The sequence below is a fragment of the Protomyctophum bolini genome (genome assembly GCF_963924005.1).
Source record: "Protomyctophum bolini genome assembly, chromosome: 15".
Lineage (NCBI taxonomy): Eukaryota > Metazoa > Chordata > Actinopteri > Myctophiformes > Myctophidae > Protomyctophum > Protomyctophum bolini.
In genome coordinates, this window is record NC_137876.1 from 37,432,539 (window position 1) to 37,445,838 (window position 13,300).

General features: G+C 42.2%; 1 protein-coding gene and 1 long non-coding RNA gene across 3 annotated transcripts; one reads left to right on the forward strand and one right to left on the reverse strand.

The window, feature by feature from the left end:
- Positions 1–642: 642 nt before the first annotated feature.
- On the forward strand, positions 643–4,109 carry LOC308329693. Its single transcript, XR_013965420.1, has 4 exons — positions 643–742; positions 1,385–1,462; positions 1,545–1,699; positions 3,998–4,109. It is a non-coding gene; the product is annotated as an uncharacterized lncRNA (long non-coding RNA).
- Positions 2,862–9,689, reverse strand: LOC308329692 (uncharacterized protein). 2 transcript variants are annotated; one of them, XM_080784188.1, is made up of 10 exons: positions 9,562–9,689; positions 8,744–8,891; positions 7,711–7,942; positions 6,935–7,211; positions 6,553–6,807; positions 6,263–6,449; positions 5,932–6,174; positions 5,032–5,203; positions 4,658–4,806; positions 2,862–4,532 (listed from the first exon to the last, which is right to left on the reverse strand). In XM_080784188.1, exons 1-10 carry the CDS (start codon positions 9,664–9,666, stop codon positions 4,351–4,353), a joined length of 1,950 nt encoding a protein of 649 aa, XP_080640314.1. In that variant the 5' UTR covers positions 9,667–9,689; the 3' UTR covers positions 2,862–4,350. The 2 variants fall into 2 exon arrangements, with proteins under 2 accessions (XP_080640314.1, XP_080640315.1); XM_080784189.1 differs by having other exon boundaries at positions 8,744–8,888; positions 9,562–9,673.
- Positions 9,690–13,300: the final 3,611 nt, after the last annotated feature.

Below are 13,300 nucleotides of genomic sequence, written 5' to 3' on the forward strand. Positions count from 1 at the left end.
GCACACATGGCATCAACGCATGGTGTTGTGTGCAGGCGCCCTACACTCTGTCTTTGTACTATGGATTGTACTATGTTTTTGTATGGACGTGGTGTTGGGTGCCTGCACATATGCACACATGGCATCAACGCATGGTGTGGTGTGCAGGCGCCCTACACTCTGTCTTTCGTTTTCTTTTCTTTTATCCCCCTGTTCCCCTCACTGTATATATACTTTTTTTTCCCTTTTCGCTTCCTATATGATGAATTCCTGTTCTGTTCTTTAACTACATAGAAGTGTCTATTTGTTTGTCTCTAAATGTTTTGATGAATTGAACAATGTGGACCCTGTTGTAAACAAGTGTAAGGCTTAATTGGGTCGTCCACTCACAGTTAACAGTCTTTGTATTGAGTTTGTGCTTGAAATGTACTGTAATTCTGCAAACTGTTAATAAAGATTTCAATCAATCAAAACTCGTTTCAATGAAGTTGCTCGCTGGTCGCTAGTGTGCCACTGCCACGTGTGTGTGTGTGTGTGTGTGTGTGTGTGTGTGTGTGTGTGAGTGTGCGCGCGCGTGCGCGTGTCTAAGCCACGCCCATTCGCGGAAGACAACAATCTAAGTATTAGATCGTGTCGCCCGGTCTTTTGTAAAAGAGAAACATGTATGCACCAAATAGTTCCATCGGCAATGTACAGCCATACAGTTTGAGCCAGAGGAACCAGATGAAGAGGAACCAGCTCAAACTCAACCTCAAGGAGAATGGTGGGTTATTTTCCCCCATACTTCTACTCTATTATTCTACCACTGTCTGAACAACGAATTGAACAACAAGCACTGGTCCGGAGTGCATACCATTAGCATACCCTATGCTATTTATAAGTAGCATAGAACAAAAAACATTGTCATTTTACCAGTTCATTCTTTTTGTATAAATCAAACTGGCAGCCAGCCATCATGTTTTTAGTTCTGTTGCCTAGCCTAGCAGAAAATATTGCTACAAAAGATTATGCTCTGAACTGTACTTATTGTAAACTGTATGACTCAATTTCGTTCAATGGTTGACAAAATATATAATCCAATTGAAGGGCAATCCACACCAATGCATGCAACTGCCATTTGGAGATAATGGTAGCAAGTAGTTGCATCATGGAGTTGCATCGAGTGGACTGGCCTTTCTGTAGCATGATGACAGCTAGATTTCATTTCATTTTTTTCATTGTTTGTAATAGTATACCGACATGATGCTATGGTTATTGATTTATCTGGGATAGTAGTTATTGACACTAGTTATTGAGGCACTAGTGTCTCTCTGCTGTCTATGTACGGTATAGTGGAGATGATCGAGGGTCTGCTAAATGCATACATTGTAAATTGTACACATCACTGTGAATTGTAATCATACAGGTGCATCTGTGGGAAATGCAGACCAATGACCGATGTGAAATTGTGAATCACAATATCTGCTGCAAGAGTATCAATGTGGTATGTAAAGAAACATCTTCAACAATGCAACAATGATCACCACAGAACCAGTAAAGTACTAAAATATATCATACTCCAACAGCTTCAGAATATGTTTAGCGAGCTTCCAGAGGACCTGGAGTGCATGACTCTCCATCCAGGACTAGAACCTGTCTGCCTGAACCCCTGGTCCCTGCAGAATGCCCTCAGACAATATGAGGCAGAGCATGGAAGACTGAGGACGAAGAAGAGTGCTGAGTATGTTAGACCATCAAATATTTATTTGGAATGTATATAGATTACTTTTATCAAATGGCACACAAAAACTGGTAAGATGTAGGACAAGAAAAATATGTTATATAATCATTATACAAAATAAACTATGGTCACTTAGCTGTATGGTCATAGGCATTCAATGTTATTTCAAGAACCTCCATTTGTATATGCATTAGGCCACAGACCCATTTGATCTCTGGGACACCGATCAAGATGACAATTGTCAAGTGTTTTGTACACAAATGTGCACAGTACTTGTCTGACCAGTAGGTTCAAGGTTATACTTTGTTACATCTTGTGTACCAGGTACATAAGAGTAAAACTTATTTGTTTGGCTTCCTTACAGACTGCAGCAGCATATATATAGCATAACATTCAAACAACAAAACACAGCAAACAAAGGGATAGAATATATTGAGTGCAAGAGCATTCAAAGAGTACAAATAAAATAAGTACATGTTTTCCCTGTATTAGCAAAAGTTAGGTAAACTTTGTGAACAGCTTCACAGTAGGTTATGTAGGTTCCATTATATACTGTATGCAATTCAGAGACATTGCAGTATTTTCTTCCAAACCAATTTGGTGTTATTATAAGCCACTTTGGGGTGATCTGTTTAGCAGGCTGACTACACTGACTAAACTGATCAACGCAATCATTGAAGCAGATTGTGATCCTGCAACCCATACAGTATTAGCCCTGAAACATGACTCTCGTATTCATACGAGAGTCATGACGATTCTTCACCCTATTTTTGGCAATTTTTGCATTTACAAACTAAACGTATATATAAACATTCAGATTTCAAATATAAACTACTCACATTTTGTCTCACGGGTGTTAGCTAGTAGCAGCACCATTCGCTAGCACTGCTGCATTCCGCGTTCTTTAATAAAAAGCATTTTTGTCCGGTCATTTCTGTGTTTTGCCCGTTTTTGCCTTCAACTTCCGCCTTTCGGAACTGCACCTCAGCGCCCCTGTCGGTTGTCAGACCGGCAGACGGCCAGACGGCAGACGGCCAGATTTATCTTCTTCCTTTGGGCATTGAAAATCATTGCAAGTGACAACCGACAGGGGCGCTGAGGTGCAGTTCCGAAAGGCGGAAGTTGAAGGCAAAAACGGGCAAAACACAGAAATGACCGGACAAAAATGCTTTTTATTAAAGAACGCGGAATGCAGCAGTGCTAGCGAATGGTGCTGCTACTAGCTAACACCCGTGAGACAAAATGTGAGTAGTTTATATTTGAAATCTGAATGTTTATATATACGTTTAGTTTGTAAATGCAGAAATTGCCAAAAATAGGGTAAAGTTACTGCATGACTGTCATGATAATCATCATGGCAGTCATGTTTCAGGGCTAATACAGTATATACAGTAGATGACAGAAGACTCATACTCATCAGAGACCAGTAAATGAAGTAAGGTTGGTGATCAAATGGCAGCACAGCAGTGTGCTTGACAACCAAGGAAGCTTTGAGAAGGAAGCGAAGTGGTTACGTGACTGGGCTGCGCCATGACACTTTCATGGACGCCTTCATGGGAGCCAAACTACCCGGAGGTTTGGCAGAATGCACTGGAGTCAATGAGAGCTCAGTGACCAGCTCATGAACAAACATTATTTATGAATGACTGAGACCTGTTGTAAAGTAATCACTTCTGGAAAATAACAAGACATGTAACACATTGTCTGCTGTGTTGCTTTTCAATGTGTATGTACACTGTGTAATTTTTATAGAGGTATGGTATCTAAAGAGCACAAAGTACCTTTCTGAACGTACCAAGTATCACAAGACTTCCCACCGTTTCCTGTCTGTCAGATATCTGCTGCTGTTTAGATTCTCAGATAAAATTATATACTATGCACATCGAAAACAACCTGTGATATGTCTTGTTTTATATTCCTGAACCGATTATATGACAAAGGTCTCAATCGTTCATAAATAATGTTTGTTATGAGCTGGTCCAGCCGGCTCCATTCACTGCCATGTATTCCATGCACTGCTGGTGTGAGTTGGGCTCCCATGAAAGTAACATGGCGCAGCCCAGTCACGTGACCACTTCTCTTCCTTCTCAAAGCTTCCTTGTTGACAACGCGGAAGAAGAGAAATGGAACTGGCATTAGCAGGTGTCATTTTGAAGTTGGCCCCATGCAGTTAGTCTCCAGTGCATTCACCACCTGGCTGTAACTCAACTGAGAAACACAAAACAGAGCTAACAGCACCACCCTCAGGCAGGGAAAGAAAACAGCACACAAGTCATTTTATTAATTCTCTCATTACAGGCGTGCTCGCTACCTGGCCTACAGGTCTTTCGTGTCATGGTGCTGGGGATGCCTGGGTGCAGGGAACCGGAGAATTTTGCCATCCTGTATTGTGCACCGGATACACGATGAATACCCAGATGAGGATGGCGAATACACTGGATTTAGGCCTTCCATTTAATTTGCCTGAATACAAGACATTTTTTTCCAATGGAAATATCCTAAAATTATATTTTTGAGAACCACTGTTCTAAATCCTAAGAGGTTTTTGTTTTTAAAAAAAAGTATGTTGCTGTGTGTGTATATAGCTAAAATATAAAATTACAGATTGTTGGAGGCAAAATGCTTTCTTTATTTTGTATTTATTTGACGTCTTAATTTGGCTCTGGGTGGATGAAGCGGGACACATGTGCAGCAACTGCAGCAGTCTTCTCTGGATGCTCGTACTGTGAGCACAGGAATCCAGGGACAGGGACCTCTTCCAGCTCAGCCACAAAATGTGCAGGGTTGGGGAACACCTCGTCAAAGAGGAGGTCTGTAAGCTCTGTCACATATTCTAAAATACACAAGAGCACATAACAGCATGTACAGTAGTTTGAGTAATTCATATGGTCACAATTGCAACTAGAGCATTTATAATGCAAAGTTTCACTGATGACCATGGTATTGCATGTAACTGACCTGTAGTATAGTTGGTCTTAACCCTGTTGACAACGTGGTCCCCTTTCTTGGCCTTGGGAAACGTTATTTTGTGCTGCGGAACTCCTGACGCAGTTACCGCTTGGAGACGTCCAGCATTTTCGTTGAAATGCAATGCAGCGAGGTAAAGCCTGAAATGAGAAGAATGGGATGATATCATGAACCCAAGTTAGTTTTTAGATGGCTAGAAGATCACATTTTACATTGTTCAAGTGGCTGGCTTCCCCCCCCCCCCTTTTTTAAACACTGGCAACCAGCACATAGGCAGCAGATGCACAATATTTCCAAATGAAATGGCACTATAATAATAAATAATACATAACACTTGATTACAACATGATTATTATATAATTTACCTGCAAAGCATTCCCAAGTACGAAAAGGCGACATTTTTCGGAGCAAATCTCAAAATGACGCTATGGTAGCTTTCCAAGGCAGATGTCTGGTACAGAGGGCTCAGCTTCTTCACGTCTCCCAGAATGCGCTTATTCGTCAATGCCGTCTCCAGCTTGCGGATGGCCGTTGATCCTAAAGGGGGAAAGAGTATACTATTATAAAATACATTCAGTCAGTGGATTACATCTTGAGCAGTGATGATTTCGTCGACTAAGGGCCGATTCATACTCCTATTTTAGAGCCGAATAAAAGTCGTTTCGGCGCTGTAGAGCCTACAATTTGACGTCATTTGAGGTTCGGGGGGGCGGGTACCGTCCTAAAGTCGGCTCTTCGGTGCTACTGAAAATTTCTGACGAGCCGAAATCATTTCGGCACTACAGCGCCGAAATGGGAGTATGTATCGGCCCTAAAGCTATGACAAAAAATGTTTGTCGGCAAACTATTTTCAATGATGAAAACTAAATGAAAACTAAGCTATGATGAATAAAACGAAGATTCACAATTTCGTCGACAAAGACTGAAATGTTAGGATGGGACTAGTGGACAAGAGATCCAGTATTGCATGCTGATAATAGCAGCTCTACAAGCTCATGTGTTGCTCTGCATTGTGAGCTTGTAGATCGGCTATTTTCAGCAAGTGAAAAATGAGGACAGCCCGCCAAAATACATTTTAGTCAACTAAAACAACTGTAGATTTTGTCGATTAAATTCTTATATTTAGTTGACTAAAGCTAAATGGAATTTTATTCGAAAGACTGACTAAAAAAATCAAAATTTTCTGCCAAAATCAACACTGATCTTGAGAGTTTTGTTACAACAGCATTCTAATGACAAAAGGTTGCTATTGAATAGTGGCATACCAGGCTTCAGCCACTTGTTCTTGTCAGTCGAGGGGGGATGGAGGCACTTGGGGAAGTGTGGATTGTCATGGACATGAACATTGGTGATGTGGTTGATCACAGATGACCACTTTGCCACCGTTTCCTCTCCACTGGAAGAACCAGATGCTGACCAGTAGATATGATTTTTGATGCTGTTCTTCCACAGCTTGACCTTAGCGCATTCTTTCAACTTTGCCATGGCAACCAGCTTCTTGGTGAAAGCTGTTTAAAAACATATAAAATATATTTTATTGGATGGTGCAGCGGTGCTACAAATGGTCAATAAACACTATTTTCCATAATATCCTACCTTTGCATAAATGCCACACATCGTAATAGTGGGTAATAGTGGGTTTTTCCTCCCTCATATATTTTTGGACCTGGTTGTGTCGGTCTGTCACCAGGAAATCCACCTTCACGCCAGCTTTGGAAAGGTACTTTAGACTCCTGATCAGCCCTTCTTTCTCCATATGGACACTGCTCTTGACTTCATTGCTCTGTGTATCATAAACACACACATGAATACCAGATCTGCCTCATTGGTGAAGTTCTGCACTATTGCTATACTGAACACATTTTCTAGTTTTACAAACAATTTACCTGTACCAGCTGGATATCAACTATCTTGTTGGTGTCGAGGTCCATCATGGAGTAAGAGCCGTACTTTGCACAGTGGCCTGGGCTGTCCGCTCGCATGTCTCCACCAAGAGATACTTTTTGGTTCCGTTTAAGACCCTCCAGCAAGCCCGCCTGGTGTAGCCGCCATTTATGCAGCACAGAAGCCTGGATGTACTGGTGAACGTGATTACGGTGTGACATCCTGCTGAACGTTCTGACATTCATTGCATTGAGCACCTGCAATGAAAAATATGAAAGTTCCTCTGTAACAGTGTTCATACCACATCCCTCTGTAGCAGAGTGGGATGCACTGAAAAATTAAAACACAAAGCTGCGGGAGAAGACTCCATTATTTCTTACCAACCTTGTTAGTCTGGATGAAAGAAGAGCCCGTGAAGTAGACAGCAGCCGATAGCTGTAGATTCCCTGCTGGTGTGCTGCGCAACAGTGGCTGACTGTTCCACTTCCGGCTGAATTCACAAAACTCATGGCTGCAGGTCTGTGTCACACTAAGGAAAGTTCCTTTTACAAATGTGCGCACCTTGCAGACACTAGCGCATGTGGGGCAAATACGGAAAAGGTCCAGCAGGCAATCTTCATACACCAAGTACTTCACTGTGTGCTGTGGCTGTGTTGGCTCTCTGTTGACAAATACAAATACTTATTACAAAGTGTATACTTTTCTAGAATAAGGAAGGCACTGGAGCAATAAAGCATTTAATATTTACAATGTGAAGGCAAATAACGTGACAACTTTTCTATGTCAATACATCTTCATCAGGTCAGGATGTATTGACATCGAAGTGTCACATTATTTGCAGAGTTTGTTCCAGTGCCTTCCTTCTACACATACCAGTCCCACTCCTGAGATGCACCGGACTAGCCAGAATTTGGCTTGAGGCGGGGTGGAACCCCTTTGTTCTTGTATAATCTCTCATATTGCTATCGAAATGGCTTTCTCTTGTCAGCACAACTGCATGAAATTAAATAATGAGGAATATATTATCATACATATGTACTATGTTGTACATCAGAGAGAAAATAGAAGATCTACAGATCTTTTTCATTTTGGCTAAATGTTCAGCTATGGCATATCCAGAATATGGATGCTATGGATATAACAAGCAATTCTTGTTTTACCGTTCATTGATGTCGTCATCTAATTTAGACGTGCTGGGATGGTAGGTGGGGTCCTCTTCTGAACCGAGGGATGGGACCTCAGACTCCTGAGAAGACAGCAGCTCTAAGAGAGGTTGCTTTGCTGCCGGGCTCTCAGCTGGCACTAAAGCTTTCCTCTTCAGAGATGTGCCTAGAGGCAACTGAAACAGAGTGCCCACACCAACAGTCTTAGTGGCCACCGTAGCTTGAGAACCTGGAACATATAAGAATAAGAGTGTTAAATACAGTTTAGATGCCTCCAAATACACCCACCACAAAAGTAGCGTCTCTCTCTGTACCAAGGAGGAGGGACTGTGATGGCTCGCAAAATGTACAGAGCAATGAAGCAGCTAGCTCAGTTATTGCTGGACTGAGCTTTCTCAGTCACCTTCTGAGGAGGCAGAACACTGTGTAAACACCAGTGTTGTGTTTTAAACTGTGGGTCATACAGATTATGTTTGATAACTCCAACTTCACCCCCTCTCAGTCTCTCAAAAGACTCAACAGGGCAAAGTAACTCTGAAAAATGAATTTATTGTTGCAAAGCCAATGTTGGAATAGTTAGCCAAGGAATAGAATAGTTAGATCAATAGATATATATATATTTATACATGTCATGGCATGCCATGTATAAATATATTGTAACCCCACAATTAATAATTACTGTCTCTAAGCCAATAAGAAGTGGTAATCAACTAAGTCTGACATAATATTTAGTTTAGTGATTTTACTAAGCTTTAGTACATTGTGTCCAATGACCGAATAATAGATTATAGGATATTGTGACAGCAGTAATTAGATTAGATTACATTTATTGTCACTGCACATAGTATACAAATACTTTGACAATGAACATCAGTATGCAGCATAATGTAGTGTCTGTGTCGAATGACTAATGAATAGGTTCTGTTATATTTTATTCAATAAGTGACAGGAGTGGTGTCCTTCAAAAATTATATTGTTCATCAATAGAATCTGTCAGACAATTACAAACTACCATAATAACTTGACCAACCTTCACTCTTGCTGCTAATGAGGGTTCTTCTGGCAAGTTGCGTTGCAACTGTTCTTCTCCCCACAGAGCGGTCAGTCTGAACCCCAATTTCTCGGGTAGTGACTTTGTCACGCTGACCCTGTGTCTCTCTTGTGGATGGAAGGATCTGCTTTGTGAACAGATAAGATGACAGTATAAATTACTTATTCAGACATAGCCTACTTCTGCTCATGAAAACAATAGTGCAGGCTATGACTTGATCAATAACACCCTCGTAAATCTGTATGTAGAAAATAAAATAATGTGAATGTCCACTTGTAATGGCCTATATATATATAACTGTAGCATCAGTCTTGAGACCGCCCCTTATGCCCCTGTACACTTAGGGGGGTAAACCCTTACCTACAATACATGAAATGCACATGGTGTTTTGTGACAGTCAGTGAAGATGCATTGCATTTGCACATGTTCTATTGTGTTCTGTTTATCATCACCAGAAAAATGTTTTGGAGACTTTGGCAAATTATTTCAGTGGACAACACAACACAGGCATAACTTTATCAAAGAGCAGAACGTGATATTTCCAAATTACTCATATCCAGGAAACACTGCAACCAGACTAGGCTACTACCATCACTTTCCGGTCCTGTACAGTGCAATACTTTCTGTATTTGGTCGATGGTCAAATCATGGACTATGCACTATGTTACAGTGGATGATACGATACACACTACAAACGCTACGTAACATATTGACCATTTTGTCAGAAAATAGAGCCCAAACTACTAAACATACATAAAAAAGTATAATTATAATAACAAGTAATGCTGGAAACTTACATGAGAAGCATCAGGCCTGTTGACGACGGTAGATAGTGATACAGGTGGGGGGAGAGGAGCCCCAGCGGCGACATATATGTTCGGCTCGGCACCACTAACCAACATGAGTGGGTTGTCTGTAAAACCGAGCTGTCTCCGTTGCCAGTTTGAGAAACATTCGGCGGTGAAGTGTTGGCTGCATAGGTAGGCAGTGGAGGTGGTGAATTGCACATCTCTCCCGCCGTGGCGCATCACAAACTCCATCCACCTCTGTCTCATTTCCTCTTTTTTGGGGAACGCAAATAAACAAATGGAACCCCCTTGGCGAGCATGGCAGGCAGGTAAAACACATTTTCGCCAAGGAGCCATGATAACGGCCAAAAAGCTAAAACAACAAACTGGAAAAAGTGCTGGTGGTGGTAGAGGGAGCGTGGGGAGTCTGGACGAATACCAGAAGCAGTGTTGCCAACTCTCCAGTAACGGAAGTAGCTAGTGGCTCCTCGAAAAGTAGCTAAAAGTCGCCAGGGGTGGGATATGCGCGCGCATGGCGCGCGCCGCCCCCAGCGACTTTTTTGCGTCCCTAGCGACTTTTAGGCGCCCCTATCAACGAAAATATGTAGCCAGCCCAGAAAAACATTTGTCATTTATGTGCACTTAGTTTGTATCATCTCTTCATTTGATAACACATCGTTTAAACTCATTGTAATATAAAAAAAAACATACCTCAATTCAACTAATGTTTAGAACGCTATTTTGTTCCGATCCATACAGGAATTAGAAGGTTAATATGTAGGATAAAAGATGAGATGGGACAGGCTGTCCGTCGGACTGGATGAAGACCGCAGTTCAAGGTTTTAACATAGTATATTTATTGTAAGTTACAAGTTGCAGGGGGATGGGGACATGGGAGAACAGACATGATCACTCAGGTTCCACTACAGCCTACTCTCCAAATTCACACACCAAATTCTGCCCAAACTCTCTTTGTCTGGAAGTATATGTTCCATGGGTTGTACCCCCAGATTTGGGTCTCGTCCAATAAGCTCACAGCCCTGTTGTTCCTGACTTTGCTCCACATGTGTAAAAGGCCCTGACCTCATAGTGAGGGGCCTCTCACAGAAACGTGTCTTGGCCTTTCTCAACATGTGCCTAATGTGCGTGTGCCTACGCATGCCTATGTATGGTCTCTGTATGGCGTGCGCAATGTGTGTGCGCTACACACTTATTTACTCTGAACCAGCTGGTATGAATTTCCTGTTATGATCCTCTCACATTACTGACCATCCTATTATGGTCAAGCTGGCTTTCTGTTATGGTATGGCTTCTTCTAGGAATCTCTATTAGCCTATGCTGTGTGTGTGTGTCTTCATCTCACCCTCATCTTAACGACACACAATAATTGTCCAATACATAAATCCATGTATGTTTGTGTGTGTGTTCTCCAAATTACACTACATTCCACCCTGTTTTCTGATTGCTACAGCAAACAAAAACAAACAAGAATAAGAACACACCAAAACAAGACAGAAATGATAAACAAAAGAACAACCTGTAAAGGGAATAAAACAACATACATGAATACGGAAACCCATGTTATCAAAAGCCCCCCACCCTAGGTTACATTGATTGATTGATTGATTGAAATCTTTATTAACAGTTTGCAGAATTACAGTACATTTCAAGCACAAACTCAATACAAAGACTGTTAACTGTGAGTGGACGACCCAATTAAGCCTTACACTTGTTTACAACAGGGTCCACATTGTTCAATTCATCAAAACATTTAGAGACAAACAAATAGACACTTCTATGTAGTTAAAGAACAGAACAGGAATTCATCATATAGGAAGCGAAAAGGGAAAAAAATAATATATACAGTGAGGGGAACAGGGGGATACAAGAAAAGAAAACGAAAGACAGAGTGTAGGGCGCCTGCACACAACACCATGCGTTGATGCCATGTGTGCATATGTGCAGGCACCCAACACCACGTCCATACAAAAACATAGTACAATCCATAGTACAAAGACAGAGTGTAGGGCGCCTGCACACAACACCATGCGTTGATGCCATGTGTGCATATGTGCAGGCACCCAACACCACGTCCATACAAAAACATAGTACAATCCAGATACAAATTCAGCTTTTACAGAGGCCAGTTTCGAATTGCAGCCATCCGTAGGTGCCCTTTGAGAGCAGTTTTGAAGGAGCCAAGGGATTCACATGTCTTAATGACTGTTGGTAGGGCGTTCCACATTTTGGTCGCATAGGAGCGAAAAGAATTTAGTCCCTTGTTTGTGCCGAATCTGGGTTGTACATGGTTTGTTGCACTCCCTCTGGTGTTGTGGGTGTGGACTTCGTTTACATTAAGGAAGTATTTAGACAGGTACATGGGTATCTTGGTGGTGTATCTAATCTTGTGGACCAGACCCATTGCAAGATGCTGTACTCTGTCGTCGACCCTAAGCCATCCCAGCCTGTCAAAGTGGGCAGGGGTGAGGTGGGTTCGGGGGGTGAGGCCAAGTAGGAGCCTGACCAGTTTGTTTTGGGAGGTCTGGAGCCTTGTTTTAAGGGCCTTTGAGGTGCTGTGGTACCAGGAGGTGGATGCATAGTCAAAGAAACCTTGTACAAGGGCTCCTGTTAAGGTCTTCAAGGTGTTTTTGTCGACCAGTGAGGAGATCCTGTAGAGGAATCTTGTTCTTTGATTGACTTTTTTGATTACGTTGGTGGCCATCTTATCACCGGAAAGATTGGCCTCCAGGATGGAACCTAGGTAGGTAATTTGATCCTTCCGTGTGATAATATCATCACCAACTCTAACCAAGAAGCCATCTGCCTTTTTGAGATTACTATTTGATCCGAAGAGAATGGATTCAGTTTTTCCCAGGTGTAAGGATAGTTTGTTATCAGCGAGCCAGGTGCAGATTCTACCGAGTTCAGAGCTGAGGGTCTTTTCAACCTGCAGTTTGTTCCTGTCCGAGACCAGCAGTGCTGAGTCGTCTGCGAACAGGAACAAGTTGCAGTCACAAGCTGAAGTCATGTCGTTTACATATATTAGGAACAGTAAAGGCCCTAGTATGCTTCCTTGTGGGACGCCACAGCTCACTGGGAGGGGGGGGGACAGTGTTCCGTTCACTTCCACCATCTGTTCTCTCCCCTCCAGGTAGGATTGCATCCAGCTCACTGATGTGCTATCAAAACCAATAGCTTTAAGCTTGTTAACCAGTATGGAGTGGTTCACGGTGTCAAAAGCCTTTTGGAGGTCCAGCATGACCATGCCGCAGTATTTTCCAGCATCCACCTCGTGTTTGATGTGGTCGCTCAAATAGAGAAGGCATGTGTCAGTGGAGTGGGATGTTCTGAAACCAGATTGGAACTCGTACAACAATTTATTAGTGGCAAGATACTTTTCAACCTGTTCATAGACTATTTTTTCCATCACTTTCGAGATGGAGCTTAGAATAGAAATAGGGCGGTAGTTGCCGGGTTCTAATTTGCTCCCTTTTTTGTACAGGGGGGTTACTTTGGCCAGTTTAAAATCTCTGGGGACCTGTCCTTGTTTGATGGAGAGGTTAACTATGTGGGTGATGACTGGAGCTATGGAAATGGCTGAGTCTCTGAGAAATTTGGAGGGAATATTGTCATGGCCAGTGGCCTTGTGGGGTTGGAGGGCACTCAGTTTCTTAAGTACCTCCTCAGTTGTTACCATTGTCATTTTAAAATCATCTTTACAAACACCTAGGTTTTTGTAGAAGCCTTT

Excerpts from the sequence above, each read along its gene's own strand:
- LOC308329692 (XM_080784188.1), bottom strand. The coding sequence starts at position 9,666 with ATGTTGGTTAGTGGTGCCGAGCCGAACATATATGTCGCCGCTGGGGCT. Across the intron at positions 8,892-9,561 it reads ACAGGCCTGATGCTTCTCAT|CAGATCCTTCCATCCACAAG; the intron begins GTAAGTTTCCAG and ends CTGTTCACAAAG. Across the intron at positions 7,943-8,743 it reads CATTAGCAGCAAGAGTGAAG|GTTCTCAAGCTACGGTGGCC; the intron begins GTTGGTCAAGTT and ends TATATGTTCCAG.